Source organism: Lissotriton vulgaris, chromosome 12 (genome assembly GCF_964263255.1).
Source record: "Lissotriton vulgaris chromosome 12, aLisVul1.2, whole genome shotgun sequence".
In the NCBI taxonomy this organism is placed as follows: domain Eukaryota; kingdom Metazoa; phylum Chordata; class Amphibia; order Caudata; family Salamandridae; genus Lissotriton; species Lissotriton vulgaris.
Window position 1 is genome coordinate 264,235,230 of NC_141700.1, and position 23,386 is coordinate 264,258,615.

The following is a 23,386-nucleotide window of genomic DNA, read 5'->3' on the forward strand; positions in this document are numbered from 1 at the left end:
AATCAAGTAGTGAGGGGGCGGAGCTGGGGGAGGCTGTGAGAGAGAGTAGGCAAGGCAGGCGGCTGGGGGCATGTGCACGCGCATTTAAGCTCAATGCGCATGCGCATTGAGCTTAAATTTCTCGTGCACTGCAAGGAATCGCCACGATTCCTTGCAGTGTAGATAAAGAGCGGATAAGTCCCAATACTCTCGCCTTGCTCGATGCGCATGCGCATCGACAGGCGAGACCTAAAAACCTCTTAAGAAAGGAGACAATCTGATCCGAAACAACCTGTAGAATTCTGGGAGGGCAAAGCACCTCCATCTTTGACCCAACTATTTGAGTTCTTGCAATTCATCATGAGTGTTCCAATCTTCCAGTAGTAGGAATCCAATAGAGCATCTGTTCATTCCAGATACACAACAAGCTAGCCCTTCTCATCCAGGGCCACTGGAATTATGCGGCAGGAGAGGGCTAAATTCTGTGGCAGGGTTGACTTAATTATGCGACAGGAAAAGACCAATTATGTGGCATAATCCGGCATGGTTTGTGATAGTATTACAGTATTTTGTCATTTTGTCACTTAACACTCTAGGCATAGGTTGCATCTCATTGGTACCAATTTAACCCCTAAATATTTATCTAAGCAACAGAAAAGTGACCTGCCAACCTTTGCAAAGGGCGTTCTAGTATGTGACAACAGGTGTTGCCACGTTTTTTGTAACTTTTGACGTGAGCTAGAAACATTGTGTTTTATCTGCAGATTATGCAGAAGACGATGGATTATGTGGCAAATGTAGCAAATCCATAATTGTGCGAAAAACGCTGCAGCCACACAATCTCATAATTCCAGTGGCCATATTCTCATCTAATGTCACCATTGATTTTGCAAGCGGCAGGATGCCTGCCTGGAACTTCTTAGCTATAATTTACATTGTAATGTCCTCTTGGCTCTTATTTATGTACTGTTTCTGAGACTGGAGTATTTTCTGATCCTTGCATATTGGACTAAACTTTCTTCCCCTTGCCTCGATCGGCGCTTTCCATATACGTCACCCTGAATATTAATCCAATCTCTGGTTCTTGGCTGTTTGAGATCCATGAGGAACCCATACCTGTTGCCAGATGCTTTAAGGATCAAACCCATTGATGCCAAACTCCCCTTCCCCCTGGATCGGTAGAGGATTAGTCCTCACCAGCTGCTGTCACATTGATGCCAGGGCTCTTGGACTGTACTGTCCAGCAGACCGATCCGTAGACTGGCACTCTAGTCTCCTTGATCACCTCTATGGTTTTATCTGACCCTCCCTGGGAGGGATGTTTCTAGGTTTCTGATCCGTTACTTTCAACTTGGGTAATGTCTCCTTCAGACTGACTACTCTTGCTCATTTGATCAAAATATGACCTTCCATTTGGATTATTGAGACCATTCCCCCTTAATTTCGTTTACATCATCTCCAGTGCTTCTATAACAGGATGTCCTTTGTGGGCGTAGAGGAAGGAAAAGTGCCAGTAGGGTTTCATCTTTTTATTGTACTAAGATCTAGGTACAAAGGAGTTAAGTGTGTGTGCCAGTGTGCTCTCCTGTCGGGTGCTTATGAAGTCATTGATTCCAATGTGGAACCAGGACCGGGGTTCAGTGAGGACAGCTGGAGGCGGCACAAGACCAGGTTCCCATCATGCACAATCAATGTTACAAAGCGAACGTATCTCTTGCGATACAACAAGATTTGCTTTATCTCCTTTTATATTTGTTTTTAAACTTCCATTGGATAGTCGGGTTTCCTTCTTCCACTCTTTTCCCCCACTGCTCTTACATAGTATCAATTACTCTTTTGTCTGTGTTAAGGGGTTCTGCCTTTCTCTCGCCTGTACCCCACTCCATAATGTTGCTTCTTATTCCGCGTAGAGAGATCTATGCCCCCAACATATTGTGCAACATTCTCACCTACTTTAAGGGTCTCCGGGAGAATGCTGCTATGTCCTCCACCCATTTATCTGGCTATACCCCATACATACCCAAGCCTGCCTCCAGCAAAGTGAGTGCTCTCTTCCATCCTTCACAGGGTAACCAGTCAGCCCCCTACATTCCTGCTTAATGGTTCTATTACACTTTGGCAAACCGAGACAGTAGAGATGGGACTTCTTTAAACTCCTGACATTATCCCTAACGGGGGCAGCTCCAGGACCAGACTTTATGGAATTCTCGGTGGCCCTCTAGTCCCCCGGAAAGGATGCTAGACTGCTCAAAGCCTTAGGCCTGGTTATGGCCACTTCCCCAGCCCTAATTCTGTCCCTTTTATTAACCTATTGTAGAAGATGCTCCTCTCCTCTAAAAGAATGGGCACCAGACTTGTCCTCCATCATGTGGGCAAAGCATGGTAATAGGTATTCTGCACCAATCTGTTCATTCCCATGTAGATTCAACCTCCATACATCTGCCCTCATTTTAGAGCATGAGGATACAAAGAAACCATTTTAAGCAAAGCAGATTCAAATGTTAAACAAGAAGTAAATAGACCTCATCCTTAAACATTTGAATCTGATGAAATGGAAGCTCCAGTTGATTTTGCTCAAAACCTATTGATGCCAAAGACACAACAGAAAATGATAAGATGTAAGTAGTTTTTTTTTTTTTTTTTTTTGTGAAAACCTTTATTATATCTTTCAGCAAAAAATTACAGAAGTAGCCCTACAACCAAAGGGGCCGGTCACCACATGTAGGCGATACGTATCAGAAGTTCCAATAACACAGCTCTTCAGCCGGCAACCCTGAGGTCCGGCAGCGGTAAAGGATATACGGTGCATTGAAATTAGTACAGATCGAAGGATATTCATAAGGTCTCATTTTACATTTAACCCCCCCCCCCCCGAGACAAGATAAAGAAGAAGATACAGGATATCCGGAGCCACAATTCGAAGGTATAAGAAAGGCGGGTAGGTGTAAGAAGGTAGTCGCGCACCAAGTTAAAGAAACGGTAAAGACGCAAGCGCTAATAAGCTCAAAAAGGGTGAAGAACAACACAACCGATCTCTCATCGTAGTCGCCCACCCCAGACCCCGCCCACTCGTATACTTCAGGATGAAACCGAAAGTACTCCTACCGGACACTGCAAGAAGAAAAAAGGGGCCATAGAACAAAACAAAGGCAAAATAACAAACCCCCCACTCACCCCCCACCCTGCACCCCTGCAATGGCTACGGCCTACCCCACTAGCAGCGTGCCTGTCGACCCAGATGAATACCCTAAAAAGAGAGAAAGAAAGAAAAAGGGGCCATGGAACAAAACAAAGGCAAAATAACAACCCCCCCCCCCCCCCCACCCTGCACCCCTGCAATGGCTACGGCCTAACCCACTAGCAGCGTGCCTGTCGCCCAGAAACATCCCTAAAAGAGAGGAGAAGCAGAGGAGAGATAAAAACACACTCCCGGACTCCCTTACCCCCCACCAGATGCGACCACCCCGAAACACGGTCAAAATAGAATGCAGCAAAATATACAATCAATCCGGGGGAAGTATGATACACACCACCCGACTCCCGTACATTACAGGTCACAATCCCAGCAGCAAGTTAAATTATTTTGCCGAACCCTAAAAAAACACAAGTTAACCCTGGCCGGTACGATTCTTCACTAGAGCACTTATAACCCAGATCACAACAACAGTGAGAGAAGCAGAGCTTTCATAAAAGTTCAAGTCAGTACGAGCGAATTGAAGAAAGGATAAAAGTTCACAATATCCACAGAACAAGCGAGGAAAAGCGTGGAAGGATAATGAAACTCTCCGATAGTCACTGGTGACCTTGTTGAGGCACTCAAGGTTGTCCATAGCGATGTTTAGCGGGATATGGCTCAAGCAGGGGAAGCTAACTATGTTCACGGGCGCGCGATCTGTCCTGTAGGGATCAGCAGCGCACACGGAATCCGGCTTCCGCACAGGGTCCTCAAAGTTGAGCATACAATGTTTCATGGGTAGTACAGCTGGCTCAGATGATGCCGAAAAGTCGCCGTCCGGTCTCCGGCAGAGATTGTCCACTGTTGCCGACAGTGCCTGGCAGTTGGCGATGATCTGTGAGTGGAGCACTCCAATGGCCGCCATTACGGCATACAGGGTTGGTGTGCCTTCTGTCCCCTCCATCTCCTCTCGTGAAGCGACAGAGCAGGATATGAACCCCGGAGGTCGACTACTCTGTGGTAGCAGGCACAACCAGAGCAGACAACAACAATGGGTGCCCTCACCTCACGATTTCTACACCTTCGCCGCTGGTCAGGGCTCCCGTCCATCACCCCCGGGAGGCTTACGTTGTCTCCAGGCGTCGGATACAGGGCCGCAGCAACCGACGAGTCACGTTTCAGCGTCTACGGTGTAGACAGGATACTAAATCGCCGTTAAAAACAAGTAAATTGTGTCTCCGTTCGGGAGACCGGACGAAGCCCAAAGTCCACAGCCGATGTTGTTCAACTCCAGCCCGGATGGGTTGGAAATCGAGGCCCCGGCTTCCACGCTGAGTTAGGCCGAGAATGAAACACGGTGTATCTTCGTCACCCGATGAGTTAAAAAGTTCGGGATTGCACCTTCAGAGTCAGTCACACCTCGCGTCCTCTGGAGTCCGGTGTGAAAACAGGATAACTTGCAGGATATACGAGCTACTGGCGGAGGTCGGCGGAGCCGGGAGCTTATGCGGCCATCTTGCTTGCTAGCGTAGCTCCTCCCCCCTAAGTAGTTTATTTTAACATTTGCTTCAATATTATGAGTTGGGTTGACATTTTGTTTTTTCGGGTACTAGTATTTGTTAAAAATTAAGTGCATGAATATTTTGATGAACAGCTTGAGTTACCATGAAATGCAGTAAGAAATTTCATAATTATACCCCATACTTCTTTGATCTCCAAAATAACACTTCCTGGACTCTTCCCTCCTGTTTCCCTCCTTTGACTCACCCAAGACCTCATTTTACTTATATGATCTCACTAATACCCCTTTTTAAACTCTTCCCTTCCTGTATCCCTCCTTTGACTCATCCCAAACTTCATTTTACTATAATATCCACAAAACAGCTAGCTAGCCTCTTACTCCTCTATTCCTCCTTTATCATATTAAATCTAACTAAGATTCACATGTCCACCGCTCAAATTTATCAATTTATATTTCCCTAAGCTAATCCACCATTAATCCTTTGGGTTCTAGAGTAGCTTTCTACTTGCCAAAAAACGCTTCAACATCTCATCAGGGGTAGTAAGCGCTATATAAGTACAATTACAATATGTACGAAATAATGAGAACTGTAAATACTTTTTTGAAAACCACTTACACAATTTTAATTGAAATGGTTAAAAAAATGTATAGCCCGATTTAAAAAGAAAAAATGGCAATCTTCAAATATCTCAAATATTTTTATATTTGACATCTGAGCACAAAATCAGTAGAATTTTGAAGACCCTAATAAGAATTGGCGTCGGTGTATTTGCTGGACTAGGGTGTGGATTTAGCCCCTGTGTTCTACTGGATTTTAGAGGTTGTTTTGGGTTTCTAGACCAAGTGAGGATGTCTATTAAAGGTAAAAAAAACTTCCAAGGTTCAATCAAACTATTGCCCAAGATGCGAAGCAAGAAAAAGGTATCTTGGTGTACTTCCCTTCCTGTAGATGACCCTATCCATCACCATCTTATTAGTGTGCTAAAGTGGATGCAGTATTTTACTGGCATGTTTAAAAACCTGTGCATTATGACCTTTAGGTGTATCCTATTAATGCAGCACATTTCCTTCAGATTGATTTCTTTGAGGAGTAAGAGTTATTGTGCTCTCTCTCTCACCCGTGCCATCAAACTCCTGTTATAAGCAACAAGTTGAGTTTTGTTATCTTGCAAGCTTGAGTTACCTGTATATGCACCATTCTAGTGTGTCCGAAACCAACGTGGTAGATATGAGACGTTTATGACTTTACCCCCTCCCTCCATTCCTGCACAACCTCCATAAATGCAAAGCGCATTCAGTGAAATATGGACCAGGTGCTTTAATCAGTCGCTCGATGATCATTGTGCAGGTGGCACCCACCTGCACTTTAGAGAGGGGACAGAGATTCCCCCTAGTAGGTAGGTGCAGTGAGTGACTGCACCAGCATACAGCGGGATGTCTGCGGGGGTGTCGGTGGAACCCCTTCTTTGTCACTTCCAGAGGGATTACCTTACGGGGTGCACTGACAGTGCGAGATCTTTTTGTGGCACTCAATGCGTCTCCTAGTGGCTTCTTTGCCTTGGTGGCCATGCCCATAATATGGAGCAGGCGCAAAGGCAAAGAGATTCCCTCATTAGCATGAGACCATGCCCTCATGCAAATGAGGGAATGCTCTCAAGATGGCGTTTGTGCTACGTGTGCCCTATCGGTATTACAGAAGGGGACGCACAAGCGTCTGCTGCCCTTCGGTAATAAAGTGCCCTGGGGGCGCACATGCCTGAGCCCCCAGGACACTTGTGTAATGCGGCCCCAGATCGGTTTATTTCCTGGTGCTGTTCACAATAATTTCCATGACTTTGTCTAACCGTATGTGGTCTATGCCTATCCAGATCTTGCAACACTCCTAGCTGGAGGTGGGGACTGTAGTTGGGATACCCTTGTTCTGCAGGTTGCTTTGCTCTCAACGGTTCTCACTATCCTCCGTTCTGTCAGCAAGGCTTGACTCCTAACTCCTCTTGGACATCTTACAAGTCTGCTCTCCATCCTGTTGTCCACTGTTTGAAACATTTTGTCAATTTCGTTAGACTCGTGGCTATTTTTGTTGTTTTCTATAATGCAAACATGTTAACTTTTGGCCAATATGGGGTACCATGACGCATGCAGATATACAGTGGAAAACACTAGTACTTGCTGTGTGGTACTCTATGGAGAGTTGAGGATTGTGACTTGTCAGTTTTTGTTAGAACATGAGACCTGTCCTTCTGTCCCACATCAAGTGTCGTATTGAGTTTAGGAGTAAACATTTTTGGTGTGTGGCACATATTTTAAGGACTGCAATTAGCAGAAGTCTTGCCCTCTCACGTGGTTGTTGTATTTTTAACCCTTGAGGATATTGTTTTGAATAGGTTTTGTTTTCAGGAGTTTCCTGAAAAGTAGGTACAACTGCTCCTGGCTGCGTAGTCTGCATAGGATTCTCCATGTTCAAGAGTAGATCCAAATGTATTTTCAAATCAAGCGCTATTGTTGAGGTTTTCCTCTCCAGGGGATGGACAGGAAGGCAGCCTCTTTACTGTAGGTGTAGAAATAGTTTAGGATGCAAGCTTGGCACAGAGGGTCCGCGGAGTGTTTAGGTGAGCAAGAGATGTGACTTGCAAGCAAGGTTAATGGGGTATGCAGGTGTTTGTTGTCCTCCCCCCTGCCCCCCACCCCCCCCCAACCACCATCACAAAAAAACACTTGTTGAAACTACTTTCATTCAATTGCCTTTACTCTGAAGTCTTTCTCATTTACTTCACACACGAGCACGTTTTCTTTACACCCCTTTCCTCGAGCAACCTCCTACTTTGCATATACTCGTTAATGTTTTTACCTCCCATGTCTATTTGAGAATATATAAAACTAAGTTGTCTACTGAAAAAAACAGTGGGTGTCATTTTTTTCCCCTGGTGCATGCTTAAGTGTTTTTTTAATGTATTAATATAAATGTGCTGATTATTCAAGCAACAAAGAGTATTTTTGAAGAAAAAAAATATTTTCCTTGGTGTTTTCAAAAAAGGGTAGGACCATTTGTTGTTCATATTATACTATACCCAGGTCCTTGGACATTCAATGGGTTTCCCCATTAGTCTGTAATATGTTATCACAGACACAACAGTATTTTGTTGTATTGTATTGCTCTTTATTAAACAGCAGCCAAGTAAAACAAACAAAACTACATTCCCTAGAAAACTTTGATAAAGAACTACAAACTATGACATCACAATAGAAGCACCGATGGCACATCAAGCAGCCCAATAATTATCTTGACTGAGAGCAACACTTACTCTTTTCTTGAAGTGAATTAGTCAATATGAGGCATGGAAAGAAACAACACTGAACCAAAAGAAATCCGTAAAGGCAGTCCAACTTTAGTTTAGGAAAACATCCTCCAGGAAGAACGTCAGTCGGTTCAACTGCTGAAGAGAATCCAAGAGGTAGAGGCGGAAGCACCGGAGAAAGGTGCTGGGCCTGCATAAAAACAGACCAGGGAGGGTTAATGAAAAAGTGGTGGGATAATACTCGCCTCCTTTTCTTTAATAAAATAAAGCCTTTCTGACACCAAGGCTAGGAAAATTCAATTTTATTACAAGACCAGGGGATCCTATTATTGTTCAAAGCATTGATATCACAGAATCAGATACATGAGTAATAGGTTTACAATAAAGTTCAGAAGGTATTAAAGTGTAACAAATCTGCAGATTTGGGAATGTCCTGCAAACCAGCACCTGACCAAAATGCCTTAGAGGCCACAGCGTCTCTGGCTGAATGGGAGCCATACATACCAACCAAGGACTTTACCAATTTTCCCCAGGTGGCTCAAGTGGGAGAAGAGACTAGTTTATAGGGTGTTTGGAAAGAAATAAGCAGTGGGAGATCTCAAATCTGCAGCTAGTGAAATGTAAGGTTTTAGACCATTTCCAACACATAACTTTGGCTAATAAGGGAGAAAATGATAATGAATCATAGATGAATTAGTTTTGGTATGTCTATGAACCTGAAAAGAAAAGCCAAGGGGAGAATAGTGGAAGGAGGACGCATCCAAGGCTTTAACATCAAACCCATTTCAAAGAAATTAAATACAAAAGTATTGTCCATTTTGCAGATAATTATTTGAGAGAAAGATGCACATTATCCTGCCATGAGATAAATGTATTTAACACCAAATTAACATCCCAAAATGTATTTGGGAACCGGATGATTAACATAACATACTCCCTTTAAAAGATGGCACTTCAAAGGATGTTCACCAATGGGTCTTCCATCCACTCTAAAGTGTTCAGCAGAAATTGCTGAACTGTATTTATTAATCGTATGAAAAGCCTTTCCCTGAGATGCAAGCAAGGCTAAGAAGTTGACCACAAGAGTCACATCTGCTGAAACTGGATCTGAATTCCCTTTCCGTACACCAGCTACACCAGCCCAATCAGGCTGATTTGTTGGGTTTAGAATGGCCAGGGGCCATAGATTGTTGAATGAGGTGGATAGCCTCCTCCAAAATTCCTGGGGTTCTCCAGGAAGACTCTAAATCCTCCAGGCGATCAGAAATGGAGAGCCCTCTAGAATAAAGTTGTATTTCAATCCCTGAGGATTGAGCAACAGCGGATGGAGCCAAACTGGGAAATAAGAGGCCAGCTCCAACAGAGTTTGATACCAAGGTCGAACTTGCCAAAATGGGTTGATTAGAACCAAAGATGAAAACTGTCTGTGAGCCTGAGCCAGGACTCGTGCAATCAATAGGAAGTGAGGAGAGGCATGAAGTCTGCGGCCAAGATTGAAGAAACACATCCGTGGCTAGAGCTTAACGATCTGTTCTCCAACAAGGAAGGGAAAAGGAAGCAAATGTATTGAGTCGGGACGCAAAAAAGGTCAATTGGCATGTTGCCATAGATGGAAGAAAGCCGATTGGCTGCTGCAGCCTTCAGTATTCAATCACTCGAATCATTAAGATGTCTGGCGAGGGAGGAGCCAAGATGGCGATCGGAACGGACGCGTAGGCTCCCGGCTCCGTGACCCTCCGAGCCCCGCACGTCTATCCTGCACACCATCCTGGCATCGCGCTATACTCTGTGTTGGGGAAGAAGCGCTGCAACCGAAGGAGCGGCCCTGATATCCCTTCGGCCCCAGAACCGGAGAAATCTGAGAGGGCAGTCAGCGGCCCTGAAGACTCTGGAGCCGGGACATAGGCTGCAGAAAATGGCCGGGTGAAAAGACAACAACAGCGGCCATTTGCACTGGTGCGGAATCGATCCGTTGGTGTGCAGTGACCATCGGTCGGATTTTTACCGCGGACGCCCTAATTGGCAAGCAACACGGCGGTGCGTCACCCCCCGAAACGCCGGCCTGGAGGACGAATTACATGCCTGCGGAGCACATCAGTTAGCTGCTCCGACGCTGCATAGGGTTCGGCCCGGTTTTTGCGGGCCGCTCCCGAATTTTCGGCTGGCGACCATCGGGGTGAGGGTGACCGATGCGCGAGACTTCTCCTTGGGCGTCTGCCTTCATTGTCTTCACGAACCGGAAAGCGGCCGTATTGAGCTGAATCGCCTCTGACCACCTCGTAGTCCCCATTAGTGATGGAAGCGCCAGAGTGTTGCCTGGATGGGGTGGAGACTGCTATCCTGGCTACCGAGGTACAGATGGGGGGGGGGGGGGATGCACAGTCAAGTCGCGCCGCGATACGGGAGAACAGGACAGCGCTGTCCTGCGGCGATATCCTTGCTGCTATTTGTGACTTTCGAGCTGCTTGGGAGCATAGCTCCTGTGTGCTGGGGAGGAAGCTGGATGGTGCTACGCTCCTGCTGGGGCACTGACGGTCGGATTGCCCCCTGGCCCATGAGGACCGGCCCCAAACTGTTGGTGAAGGATGCGCTGTGGCTGCCCCTCTGTCCGGAGGGGTACATGTGCTGCTGGAATGTGCGGTGAACTATGGACAGCTATCCGTGGGCCTGAGCTATTCTGATGGTCTCCCTTTACAACAGATGATGGCTGCTTTGCACTTTACACCGCTGCCGTCGCCCCGTGCTTGTTTACAGCGGTGGTTGTCTCCTGTGCCTGCTTCTTCCGTCCTTGTCCTCGAGTTTCCTATGTGGACTACGTGTACTGGGACTGTCGTAAGGAAGGTGGCTGTAGGTACTGATGTCCTTGTTGGTGGCCAGCGACGTCCATCTTGTATGTCTGTGCTGCTCTTCGTCCTTGCTTGGACACTCTGTTTTTCTCCACCGGCTGAACTGAGACTTACTCGGCAGACATGCCTCAAGGGACTTGAAAGGTCTGGCCAGGGATGAGATGTATCCCGTTAATGTTGACATTTAGGTGGCTGGCGGGGGTGAGGGGCGCGCATTATTTTTGATACGCCTATCTGTGCAGTATTTTGATACTTCTCCCCATCACTGATTGACTCGATTGATTGCTGTATTGACTATAGGTCTTGGGGATGAGTGCTTTTGCGGGAAGGGGTGGCCGGGAGCCCGTACAGATGGCCCTCCTCCAGTTTTATAAAATATATTTTCCTTCTCTTTCTCTGACTAAATTTCGGGTATTCCTCGTGGGTGACAGGCACGCTGCTAGGGGGGGGGGGGGGGGGGGGTAGGCCGTAGCCTCTGCAGGGTGGGGGGTAGGGAGGGGGGGGGTTTCTTTAGTTTTGTCCTTTTTCAGTTTCTATGGGCCTTTTTGTCTCTTCTTCCTTCCTTTTCTTGTCTTCTTTAGCTTCCCTTTCCTTTTGGGTCAGCGTGCTGGTTAGGTACTGCGCTTTTTGCCATTTTTGCTCCATGTGCTTTTTGTACTTATTATTACGGTAACTCCATGTTCATGGGGTGGGCGATGACTGGTGCGAAATGTGATTATGTGTTTACTCATCCTGATAAATCTACTCTAGCAACGATACCTCGATTATGATCACTTGGTCTGTTGATATTTTGTTGCAGGCGCTGCTCACTCCCTGGTCTCGATTGCTTGTACTGCATCTGATCCTTCTTATTTTATAATAGTAAAATTAACCACATTGAATCCTGTAGCTCAATGGTCACGTTAAACTGAAGTACTGATTTGTAATACTGTCGTCTTTAATACTAGGGGGACTGTTGAGTTGTTTTATTGCTTGCGGATGTGCTAATAACTGCTTCGAGGCCGGCCAGGTGGTTGTAGGCCCGTATATGTACGCTGATGATGCACAATAAAGGTTTTCAAAAATTTAAAAAAAAAAAAAAAATGTCTGGCGTACCAATCTGCTACAATATTAAAGTTCCCTGGGAGATAAACTGTTCTAACTGAGATGTGTTGTCTAAAACAATATTCCCAAAGATGTTTGCCGAAATCCAGCAGCTCTTCGGACATTGTGCCCCCGAGATGATTTATGTATCTGACCGCTATTAGATTGTCCATATGAAAGAGAATGGTGCATTTTGCTTTGTCTTTTGTAAAGGACTGGATGGCAAAGGAAACTGCAAGCATCTCCAAACTGTTGATATGTAACAATTACTCTTTAGGCGACTATACACCTCCAGTCGAGAATTGACTGCATCTTGCGCCCCAACCTGTCTGACATGGATTGGATTCTAAGACAAGATCTGGGGCGGCAGAGAATTATTCTCCCATTCCAGGCGCCTAAATGAGTCCACCACCAAAGGAGTTCTTCTTTCGATTCTGGATCTACAAAAACTGTGTCTGCATAAGCGAGACCTCTGCAGACATGTTGGACTTTTAATCTTGAAGGGCCCGATCCTGAAGAGGGCCCAGAAAACTCGCCTGAATTGAAGATGCCAGAAGGCCCACAAGACGGGCTAAAGATCTGAGAGAAAAATGCGCGAGAGTAAGAGTATGACTGATCTCCTTTTTTATGAGGGCGACCTTGTGTTCAGGGAGTTGCAGGATAGACCGAGAGGTATTGATAAGGAAACCTAGGAACTTGAGCGGACTTTGAACTTTGAGTAATCCTAGATGAAGTAGGTCTTGTCAAAGATGAAATTGAGAAATTGGAAAATTCTTGTTTTGAGCCATTATTAGAGTAGTCTAGGTAGACAATCAGTCTGATTCCTTGTGCTCTGAGAAAAGCTACAACGGGTTTGAGAATCTTGGTCGCCCTGAAGTAAAATATCCCTGAGGTAGAGAATAGTTTCCATCTTGAAGTGATGGTAAAACACAAATTGTTGAAAACCTTTAGGTTTAACACAAGCCAAAATGTTTTGTTTCATTCTGCACAAGAATGATGGTGCTGAGAGAACCTGAGGGATCGAATTCTGTTTGTTCAATAGATTCTTTGGTCAGAAGAGAGTGGATTTTGTCCTGAATCAGGAGTAATTGATCCTGGGGAAAAAGTGGATGAGGAGGTTGATGGAGTTCTATTTGATATGTATTACCCAGGGATCTGTGGTGAGAGAAAACCATGCAATCTGCCTCCTACGGGAAGTAGGCCAGAATTGGGAAGCTTTAGCTGAGAATTGGTGGTCTCTGTTACCATATTCCCTGGAACAGTAACCTCTAGAAAACTGAGAATAGAACTGGGGGTTGTAGCCGCTGTAGACTTCAACCTGGGATTGCTAGTCGAAGGAACCTCCTGTGAGGTAATGACACCTTGTGGGAGAACTGCTGGAAAAGCGACTTCTACATTTGCCGGCCCTGGCAAAAACATTTATTTTGTTGAGGGAAAGTTGGGCCTTTTTGATCATGGCAAAGGTGGAAACCTATTTTCCAAGTTCTTTAATAAGAGTCTCCAAATTAGAGGCTGTTAGCCGAAGGTTGTCTTTTAGTGGCCAGACTAGTAAGTTTAGGATCGATTTTAAGTAGTAACTTGTTTTGCTTTCCCTGCAAAATATGGGCATTGCCCAAAATACATGTAGCACGTTGGGCCCAATTAGAGTTTCTGGATCCACCTGCGTGCCTTCAATCTTTACCTCTTCGACCAAATCCAAAATTCTGATCAGAGGACCAATTAAATCCTATGTTGACAGTTGGAGCAGGCTCGGTCAGCTCCTGTTTGGGTCTTTCCCATACTTTGTGAGAAACATAAACCTGGTGGCATCAATACAGGAGTAGAAGTAATGTTGTTGGAAAGGGATGGGCCGGGGGATGATCAGGTTTTAACTTATTTTGTGAAGATTTATCAAGATCATGGCTAACAGAAAAGGAGACCTAATCCTTCACATGCTCTGACGGGAAGCACTCTGAGTTAGGGTGGTAAATAAGGTAGGGATCAAACATGGGTTCCCCAAGATGGTCCACTAAATCAGACACTGGGTGTTTAACGTCCCCCTAATTAAAATACATTTTCCACCTTTTTTCCGGAGGACCATAATTTGTAGGATCTGGAAATCGATCAAAATTGTGTTTGTCAAACAAGACATCATCGTCCTCATCCGTGTCTTAGATGGGTAACTTGAAGGGGGGAGAAAGGGAGCCCCGAAATAGAAACCTGTTGGGTTGGAAGACCAGTTTTCAAAAAAACATTAGAGACACCAGAGATCGCTGCACATTTCTTGCCCTTCTTAGAGGGACTTTCAGAGGGGAAAGAAAGCTTTTTTGAAAGACACACCTCTACATTTTTGGACAAATTCAGCATAGACTGCTACAGCCTGCTGAACAAAATCCTTAATAAAAAATTATCTTTAAACACCTAAGTGTCTTCTTCCTAAGACATAGTGAGCACAGAATGATAATTCTAAAACTGTCAAAATGCAACCAAAGCTCATCAAAGCTGTTACAAAACTGTACAATTCCCCCCAAATAGTAAGGAAAGGGTTAACTTATGAAGTGAAAGATCCTGGGGGCAGCCAGAGAAGGGGCATGTAGAGGAGTTGCTCAGATGAGGAGTGTCCATGGGAGGAACAAAGCCAAGGAGGATGTTACTCCTTAGTGGAGGAGAAACATTTCCTGATGAGCCTGAAAACGCTGCGGGAGGCAGGCGGATGCGAGCGGGTAGCAGGAGTCGTAAACTGAAGGCAGATGCGCTAGAGAAGCAGCGCATTACCTGAGACCACGCGCGATGAGTGGTGAGAGAAAACGGAAACAATAGCATTCAATATTTATGCAAAATCACATTCAATTAAATATAACATATAATACTATCACTATGAATTGGAAAAACGTGATTACACTACTTATCTTGAGTACGAGCACCAAGAAAAGAGTTGTTGCTATCATTCAATATGATTATTGGGTAACTTGACGTGCCATACGTGCTTCTATTGTGATGTCATTGTAGTTCTTTATCCAGGGTTTCTGGGTGATCTAATTTTTTTTTTTCATTTTCCTTGGCTGCGGTTTATTAAAGACCTTCAAAACAGACAAGAGAGCCAGTGTGTTTGTGCATGTAAAAATCCCAGGTGAAATCCGACAGACACCTTACCATACCTGATTGAAAGCACTTATACCCAACTATTTTCAACCGAATACTTTTTTGGGGTAGTTCGCCACCCCAAGCACACTCCACTCTACAAAGCTATGCCCCTGGCCGAGCGGCATGACACTTGAGTTGCCAATGCCCGGCTTCTGAGCATCAAGATCCAATGGCACCCAGTGCAAATGATTTAAAAACCAGTGGCTGCATATTTGAGGGTGCACAGCGTGGAGATACCATAGGAGACGGTGTGGTTTCCGTGAGCACGGTCATCAAGTCGCTTGGCGTACAGCCAGCAGGTGGTCAGGCCTATCAATTTTGGTGTAGGTGATCCTTCCTTCATTGAGGAGGGTGTGGCAGTGGTCATGGAAAGGAAAGCTGGACCCCCGTACTTGGGTATTGCCAGTGTCCTGAGGACTGTAGCGCAGAGTCCTTCAGCAAGGTCCTGTCATGGACGATGTGCTACCAGCAAGGATTCTTTTAGTACGCTCCTTTTAGCAAACGTAAAGCACAAAGAATAATTCTTCATGTTTGTGGCAAGATTTTAAGCCCCGTGTATGAAGGACAAGAGCAGTAGTGGTAATTAGTCATGTTTAACATGCAGGAAATGCTATTTGCATCTCTTCACTTCATGATTTAGTTGAGTTTAATGCAAGTGACTGCTAAAGAAGTATGAATTGGAACGGACTACTAATATTTGCGAATTCTTGCGAAGTATGGGAGAGAGCTTTGACTTTTATATCCTAAAGGGGGGGGCACAAGTGTTTAATGTGTTAGCAAGGTGTACATCTTTGTTTGGCGGTGTATAAACCTTTATAGTATTTTGGGGAATTGTGCATGTTTCATACCGTCAAAGTGTTTTCTGCTTGGATTCCTGTGTTCCGAAATTGAAGCATGCGCTCTTGTGTTTTAAGGGAGATTCGCGAGGCTTGAAATCGCCCTCCCGGAAGTTGAGTTGGACGCACGTTGTTGACTGAGTGAGCCGTAAATGTACAAGTTTGAGTCTGGTAAGCATGATGGGGAAAAGGAGGCTAGTACCCACCTGTATGATGTGTGTGCATGCAGGCACTGGGTGTGATACTTGAGTGCAGAGACTGAAGAAGGTTATCTGTTGCAAGGTTGTCACTATGATTTTGCAAAAATGGCGAAGAGCGGTCTGCTGTCATGAGGTTTGCATACGGTGTTACGATGAAAAGCGCACTGCCGCAAGAGGAAGTGTAGAGTTCCGTGGTGGGGTGACTAGAAGCCCCAGGTTCTGCTTGCTTGTGCTCTGGGACTAGTCGTCACTGGGTAGGAATGCGAAGTGTTGTCAAGTGGTAGTACTGGAGACTGAATGCATTGGTGTAAGGTGCCTTGCGTGTCAATTTTCTCCAGTGTTTTTGATATATTTTGGGACCAGTCCTTTGGCTCAAATGGGAGGATTGAAGAGGTGCATTTTACTGGAGTCAGAGGTCATTGGTGATTCCTATTGTTGATGCGGGTAATTTGGCTTGTGTGAACGGAAGTCGGCCATTGTTGGTTGGGCGGATTGGACTTGGCTTCAGAGGGTTTAAGTGTAGAGTATAGCATGCTGATGGGTTTCTATCCTGGTACCTTAGGGCATTAGTCCAGGTTTAGTGGGTGGGCTGGTGTTGGGTTGGTAGTACTGGACTGCACTGGTGTTGGAATGTTTGGATTTCAGAAGTTTCAGTCTGCGTGTACTGCAGGCTGACACTGCATGCAGGAAATGTTTTGTCTGATGGTTTGAATGGCTTTCAGAGGGCATAAGGCCTGGCGCAGATTTGGTGCTTTCTCCAGTCGGCCATGTGGTTATGTTAGCTAGGCCGGTTAGGGCATGGTGGAGGGATGGTTTGCACTTTTGCAGGTGTGCAAAAGAGTGATGGAGTGTATTGTCTTTTTGGGTATGTAGGTGTTACTTGTGGAAGATGTAAAAATCGTGGGTTCTTTGCTTCTGGGTCATGGTTGCATTGGTTTGACGTTTGTCCTGAGTGTGAAAGGAAGGAGGATGATGTAATGATCTGCCATGTTTGTTTTTAACTGGTGTGTTAGGGAAAGGGATGGTGCAGTAATGTGTGTATGCATGGGCTGTGTGGGAATGATGTAGAATTTTGAGTGTCAATACCTGCAAAAATGTAATAATTCAAGGAATGATGGTGGTGTCTGGTTTGTTGGTGTAGCCTGCTAGTAAATTACAGCTGGTGGGTGAGTGCAGCCCTACGAGGGCCTACCTGCTCTTACTGTAACCTAAGGACCCAACAAGCAGCTTGCCTCATAATTGTATGGCTCCAGACTTGTGTGTGAGGTACCTGCCCTCCAAGTACAACACTTTTATTGTTTGACATTGATGTATTGTTGCAGGGATTCTGCACAAATTCAGAACTATGCGCAGGATTATAGGCCTACCACCTTAGTACCCACGAGCCCAGGACCGACTAGCTATAGGTTCTCAGATGCTCTCCTACTCACTCAGAGAAACAAATGATTCGACACCCCAGAACACAACACTCCCGGATCTCTCAGGAATCGAAGTACCACTTCCCTTTCACTCTTGTACTTGTCCACAGTAAGATGTGACAGTCACGAAACAGTTCAAATATTTATTTTTACTAACGTGCCACAACAAGCAGGAAAATGCATAGTACAAATACAGTCCACATAGCAGCTAGTCCATAAAGCATAAAGGGAGATGTCATCCTTGAAAGACAAACAAGCCTGACCTCCCTCTCCTTGCTAAGAAGCAGTCCATACTAATATAATAAAGAGAGAGCCCAAACCTTTGAGGCAGGTAATCTCAGGAACCACAGCACCAATCACAACACCCAATACAGCGTTGGAAAGGGCAGTTGCAGCAGAAGGACATAGGCTATGCAGACGCCCACCATATACATTTAAAAGGTAAAAGAACCGGGCCAGCAAAGTAGTGCCTTGTGGGCGTGTCTACGTTGTGCTGTGGGCATGTGCTGGGGGCGTGACAAATGCTGGGGGCGTGTGGCACGTTCCGCCCTTCATGCCATGTCTCATATCGTGTGCTGTGGGCGTGTGCTGTGGGCGTGTGCGGGGCGCGGAATTACGGAAAAAAAAGCGAGCATTGTCCCCAATATTTAATTGTTTTTTCTTCCCAGGTTCTGTACATTCCAGCTCCGGGTGACCTTGCCCCGCGCTCCCCTTTACACCCTAAAAACGAATTCCACCCTGCTCCCTTTAAATACCCCTGCACCCCATAATCGTAACCCACCCTTACTCCTTAAAATACCCCAACACCCTTAAACACTAACCCATCTTAACCCTATAAATATACCCTGTACCCCAAAACTATCTCTAAACCCTAAAAATACACCTGTACCCCAAACCCCAAACCTACCCCTGAACCCTAAACACCCCTGTACCCCAAAACCCAAACCTAGCAACGAACCCTAAATTAACCCTGTACCCCAAAACCCAAACCTACCCCTGAACCCTAAAAATACCCCTGTACCCCAAACCTAGCCCTGAACCCTTAAAATACCCCTGTACCCCAAACCCACCCCTGAACACTAAAAATACCCCTATACCCCAAAACCCAAACCTAGCCCTGAACCCTATAAATACCCCTGTACCTCAAAACCCAAACCTACCCCTGAACCCTTAAAATACCCCTGTACCCCAAAACCCAAACCTACCCCTGAACACTAAAAATACCCCTATACCCCAAAACCCAAACCTAACCCTGAACCCTAAAAATACCCCTGTACCCCAAAACCCATACCTATCCCTAAACCCTAAAACTACCCCTGTACCCCTGTGCCCCAAAACTATATCTGAACCCTTAAAATACCCAAACACCCCAAAACACATACCTCAGTACCCCAAAACATATACCCCTATACCCATACTTACCTTATCCACACATTTAAAAAAACATGCTTTCACCATTCATGCATTTACAACGAATTTCGTGGTAAAAGCATATAAAATGTAATGCCATGCGTTATAATGGCATTGGGAGTCATGGTACTTTCATAATGAAAGTATGTGGAGTGATGGTATGCGGAAAGAAAGTTGCGGAATAATGGGTGTTTACCCTCCCCCGGTAAGTACATTGGTGGCACGGCGGCCCACATCTCCAGCAACATATTCATATTTTTTTCACCACCCATTTGAAAAATGCACAGGTCTCTCTCATTGATGGCCAGCACTGACATACACTTTTAGGCACACCTCCTGCCACAAGTACTAGAATTGCGAACTTTAGAGCTGGGGAGCTACGTTCGAATCTCGGCATCAGCTCAACATCCTGTGATTCCAGGCAAATCGCGTTGTCTCCCCGTGCCTACCACAAATGAATGTGTTCTTCTGTAATGTAAATTGTGTTCATGCGATGTTGTCGAGTTTGCGCTATATAATATTGCAAGGAAAAATAAAGTAGGGAAACTAGAGTTCACACACTACTGAACACACACTCTTAAGTGCATCAGCAGTGCACTGTGAATCGGAGCGTTTCTCAGGCCTGTCACAGATAAGAAATGCTATCAAAACAAAATCCTACAAAACAATATTCCACTGGCCGGCAGCAATTCATACCCGGACAATGTCAGGACGGGCTGCTAGTATTATATATTGGAAGATCTCTTGGCTTTGTCAGCAAACCCCATACCTTAGCCTATAGATGGGAGATCTACATCATAGGTGCTGTCTCGCTCTTCTCCCTGGAAAGGTCCCTCTCCAAGTGTGTGCTACCTATTTGTGTATGCTAATATAACCAAAGTATGTTGTCCAAACAGCTGCATTGGTATGTGTCGTCTAAGGGCTAGGGCCTGGCCAGAACAAATTAACTAGGGGAATTATTCGACCCTTCTCAGGATGTTCAGTCAAAATCCCAGGAACCTGCAGAGCGTGTACACAACGATGAGTTCTCATGCGAAAACAGCCATAGAAATTATTGCAAAAATAGTCCATACAGTAACGTGCGCAAAGCAGCAGGCAAGCTGCAGCGTGCTCATGCTAACTTAGGGAAAACGACAGAGTTCCCATGTGCCATGTGACAGTATCATGTCTTTCGACACCTAAAAGATCCCAAACCCTAGGCCTCATTGCACAAGTTTTGACCTTGCAACCAGTTTGGTTCCTAGCTGGCTTTCTCATAAACTGCGTCTGTTTCCAGGATGCAATACAAGGGTGGACTGGAAACACAAAAGTGCACCAGCATTGTTTGATAAGAGCCCCAGCGTGCACCCCGCCAGTAAACCTAGTGAAAGAGCCCAACCCAACCCAGAAGTGCTCTGGATGCTATCCCACCCTGAGACACTATTTGAAAAAATGGGATCTAATGGGGCATTTTACAGCTGAATTAATTATTTTTGCTACAAAAAAATTGGATTTTATTGGTGTATTTCTTTAGGCAGTAGGTAAAGCGAATAGCAGGTTAGTTCAACACCATCCTTGCATGTAAAACACCACCTTAAGCCAGTTTCCACAATTCTCAGCATGTAAATCACCATAGCCAGGCAGATATCGCACCTCTTACCTCAAGTGTTTTAATCCGCCACATTCCACAATGGTCCACTAAATATAACCATAGCTCGGCCAGTACATGGTGTTGCCACATGCAGAGACCCACAACATGAAACTCTGAGCCTAGGTTCCTCAGGGTTGTTTAAGCTTTTTCCTATTTGTTAACCTCTTTCATTGCATTGAGCCCACATACCACCAGTCCAGGTGGATCATATAAATGGATAAATAAAATCATTTGCTGCCCAACTTTTACAATGTTTGTGTTTCTAAACCAGTCAGCCATGCCTTGTTTTGCAGTGTTCTGATACTTCAAGATACTAGTAGATCACTTTCCTTGAGGCAGTATCCTTAAGGCTTCAGTTTGTAGAGTCCCACCTATAGCCCTGGTCTAACTATACAATAGCCCACTAGGTTAAGCGACCCCCCCCCCCCTCGCCACTCCCCCCAGGCTGGTGTCTGCAATGCCCCAGTTAGTGCAAAAATAAATAAATAAAATACTAAAAAAACCAGTGTCCACAATGCCCCAGAATATAATGCAATGTTTACAGGCCAGTATCTGTAAATTCCAGTATATAATGGAAGGAAACCAGAACTGCATCTGCAAAGCTCCAGTATGGAAAACACTTTTCCTTGGCCAGAGTGCTTAGTGCATCAGTATTTCATGTATGTCCCCAGGACATGATTCAATATCCATAGGTCTGTAACGCACTATACCCAGGCTCTTAGCAAGAATTCCTCATTATCTAAAGCAGCAGAATCAGTCGCGTATCTGAAGTGTCCCAGTGTGCAACACACCGTCCACAGGCATGTATCAAGCATGCCCATGCATGTAAATCAACCATACTTCGCCTCCAGGCCAGTGTGTGCAATGCCTTCTTGAGTAAAGCAACATCAGTAGAATGGACGTCATTTAGGGGTTGCTGCTGTGACCCCTAACTTGCCCCTTTCAACCCCTGGCCCTGCATTTGAGACCCCGGACCTCCGAGGTGGCAAAATCGGTGACAGGAACACAGGAGCAGCTTGTCTTTATGGACATTGGTTGGGGCGCCAATATAATTTTCTGGGGGGGGGGGGATAGATTACCTTAATAGTAAGTAGTATTCACTATACGGGTACCAAAAATGGTGTACAATTGGTTGGAATATGACACTCCCTGGCAGCTGAGGTAAGTAATGAATGTTTCTGAATGTATGCTGATTTTCATGTTTGCAGTTGTATGTGTGATTATGTATTTGTGTGAGTGAACATACAGGTCAAAATGTGTGATGTCACTTTCGCTACCCCTTGACATTTAATAAATTGACGTTAATGATAAGTAGTCCGATGTGTGTAACACCCAGTAAGCAAAACCACACAACCAGACCACTATCCACAAAACCTCAGTTTACGACACACTATTTTTAGGCTAGTGTTTGTAATAGAAAGAATACGTAATTTTATTGGAATTGCATTTATATAGCGCTTACTACCCCTGACGAGGAGTTAAAGCACTTTTTCAACGAGTAGCACACTACTCCGGAACCCATAAAGTATTAGTGGTGAATTAATATAGTCAAATATGAAATTTGAGAAGTGAACCTGTTAGTCAGTTATTTTGATTGAAAATGATAGTGGAGGGATAGAAGAGTGAAGGATTTAGACTGTTTTGTAGCTCATAGTAGTAGGAGGAGGCTTGGGATGAGTACAAAAGGGATGTGGAGGGGAAGAAGTGGAGGGGGAAGAGTCAGAGGGAAGAGTTTTGAAAGGCGGTCTGATCTTCATTGGTTCCTGTTGCATTCTACTACAAATCTTCCTATTCATTCTTGCATCCTCCACAGACACTCGATAATGTGCTCTCCCCACGCCAGTATCTGTAGTGCCCCACTGTGCTAGGCACTAAACTCTGGCAAGTCTCCACAAACCCCACCAGGCCCCATTGCTGTGATCCTGGCCACAATTGACCTGAGGAACCCTGTCCGTTCTTTCTGTGCAGCACACCAGTGTGCAAACTGCCTAGCATCACTGCGCACGTAGAGCATGCTGCCCCAGTCTCTTTGCCCTTTCTGCAGTCTCGCTGTTTCTTTCACCATTCAGCCTATTTTTCCTTTGCTTCTGTTACTGTACCATCTGCTTTTTAGGTCTCGCCTGAGCCAATGCGCTTGCGCATTGCTCCGGCGAGACTTATGTAGGGACTACAGGAAATGCTACCAGAGGGCTTTGGAAAGTGGATTATGGCCAGTGCATGTGCGCCGGGCGAGCGCTCACCATTTGGCAGCCTGCGACCACACTGAGAACAGCAAAACGCTTTTATGGCTATCACTCCCCATGTTCCTCCTGCGCGCGCACCATTTGGTTGCCGCGCACCACACCTCCTGCTCCCCCTCTCACAACCACGCTCTCAGCTCCTCGCTTGTTTTTTCACTTTCAGCACGGCGCACGGCCAATGCTTGTTTCAGTATTGTAAAGCGCTCACATTCGTGCTATATAAGACCATCGTAACATTAATTTATTTTTATTCAAGCACATGGACCTTACATACATTTTTTTTCATTTGTTGGTTTAGGCACGGGGCGATTAAGCAATTTGCTCAGAATCACAGGTCCAGTGCCGCCGGGACTCGAACCTGTCTTCCCAGTCAGCTGTCTCTTGATTGTATACTCTGTGTTCCCATCTGGGTGCAGATTTAGAAGTCAAGCGGAACTGTACAAGAAGTGGCACAGATTTGCTCACACAATCTCTTCATCCATATGTACATAAAATAAGGGATGCAGGTGGATACGCTGCTATCGGATTACATCTGGATGTGTAATACCAAAGTGCAGCACTGATAACAGACCAGATGCTCTTTGTCTGAGATATGCACTCTTGTGTACAGTGGCGAGTATACAGGCAC

General features: G+C 45.4%; 2 protein-coding genes across 2 annotated transcripts in view; one reads left to right on the forward strand and one right to left on the reverse strand.

Annotated features, from left to right (window-relative positions):
• The window catches only part of LOC147673921 (uromodulin-like), a 159,163-nt gene that overhangs the window by 109,504 nt on the left and 26,273 nt on the right, over window positions 1–23,386 (forward strand). The gene's annotated exons all lie outside the window — the stretch shown is intronic.
• ADGRG1 (adhesion G protein-coupled receptor G1) overlaps window positions 8,042–23,386 on the reverse strand; it is a 526,961-nt gene continuing 511,616 nt past the window's right edge. The window contains exon 16 of the mRNA XM_086945013.1: window positions 8,042–8,162. Within this exon, the coding sequence (XP_086801139.1) occupies window positions 8,104–8,162 (59 nt within the window). The 3' untranslated portion in view covers window positions 8,042–8,103. The remainder of the gene's footprint in view (window positions 8,163–23,386) is intronic.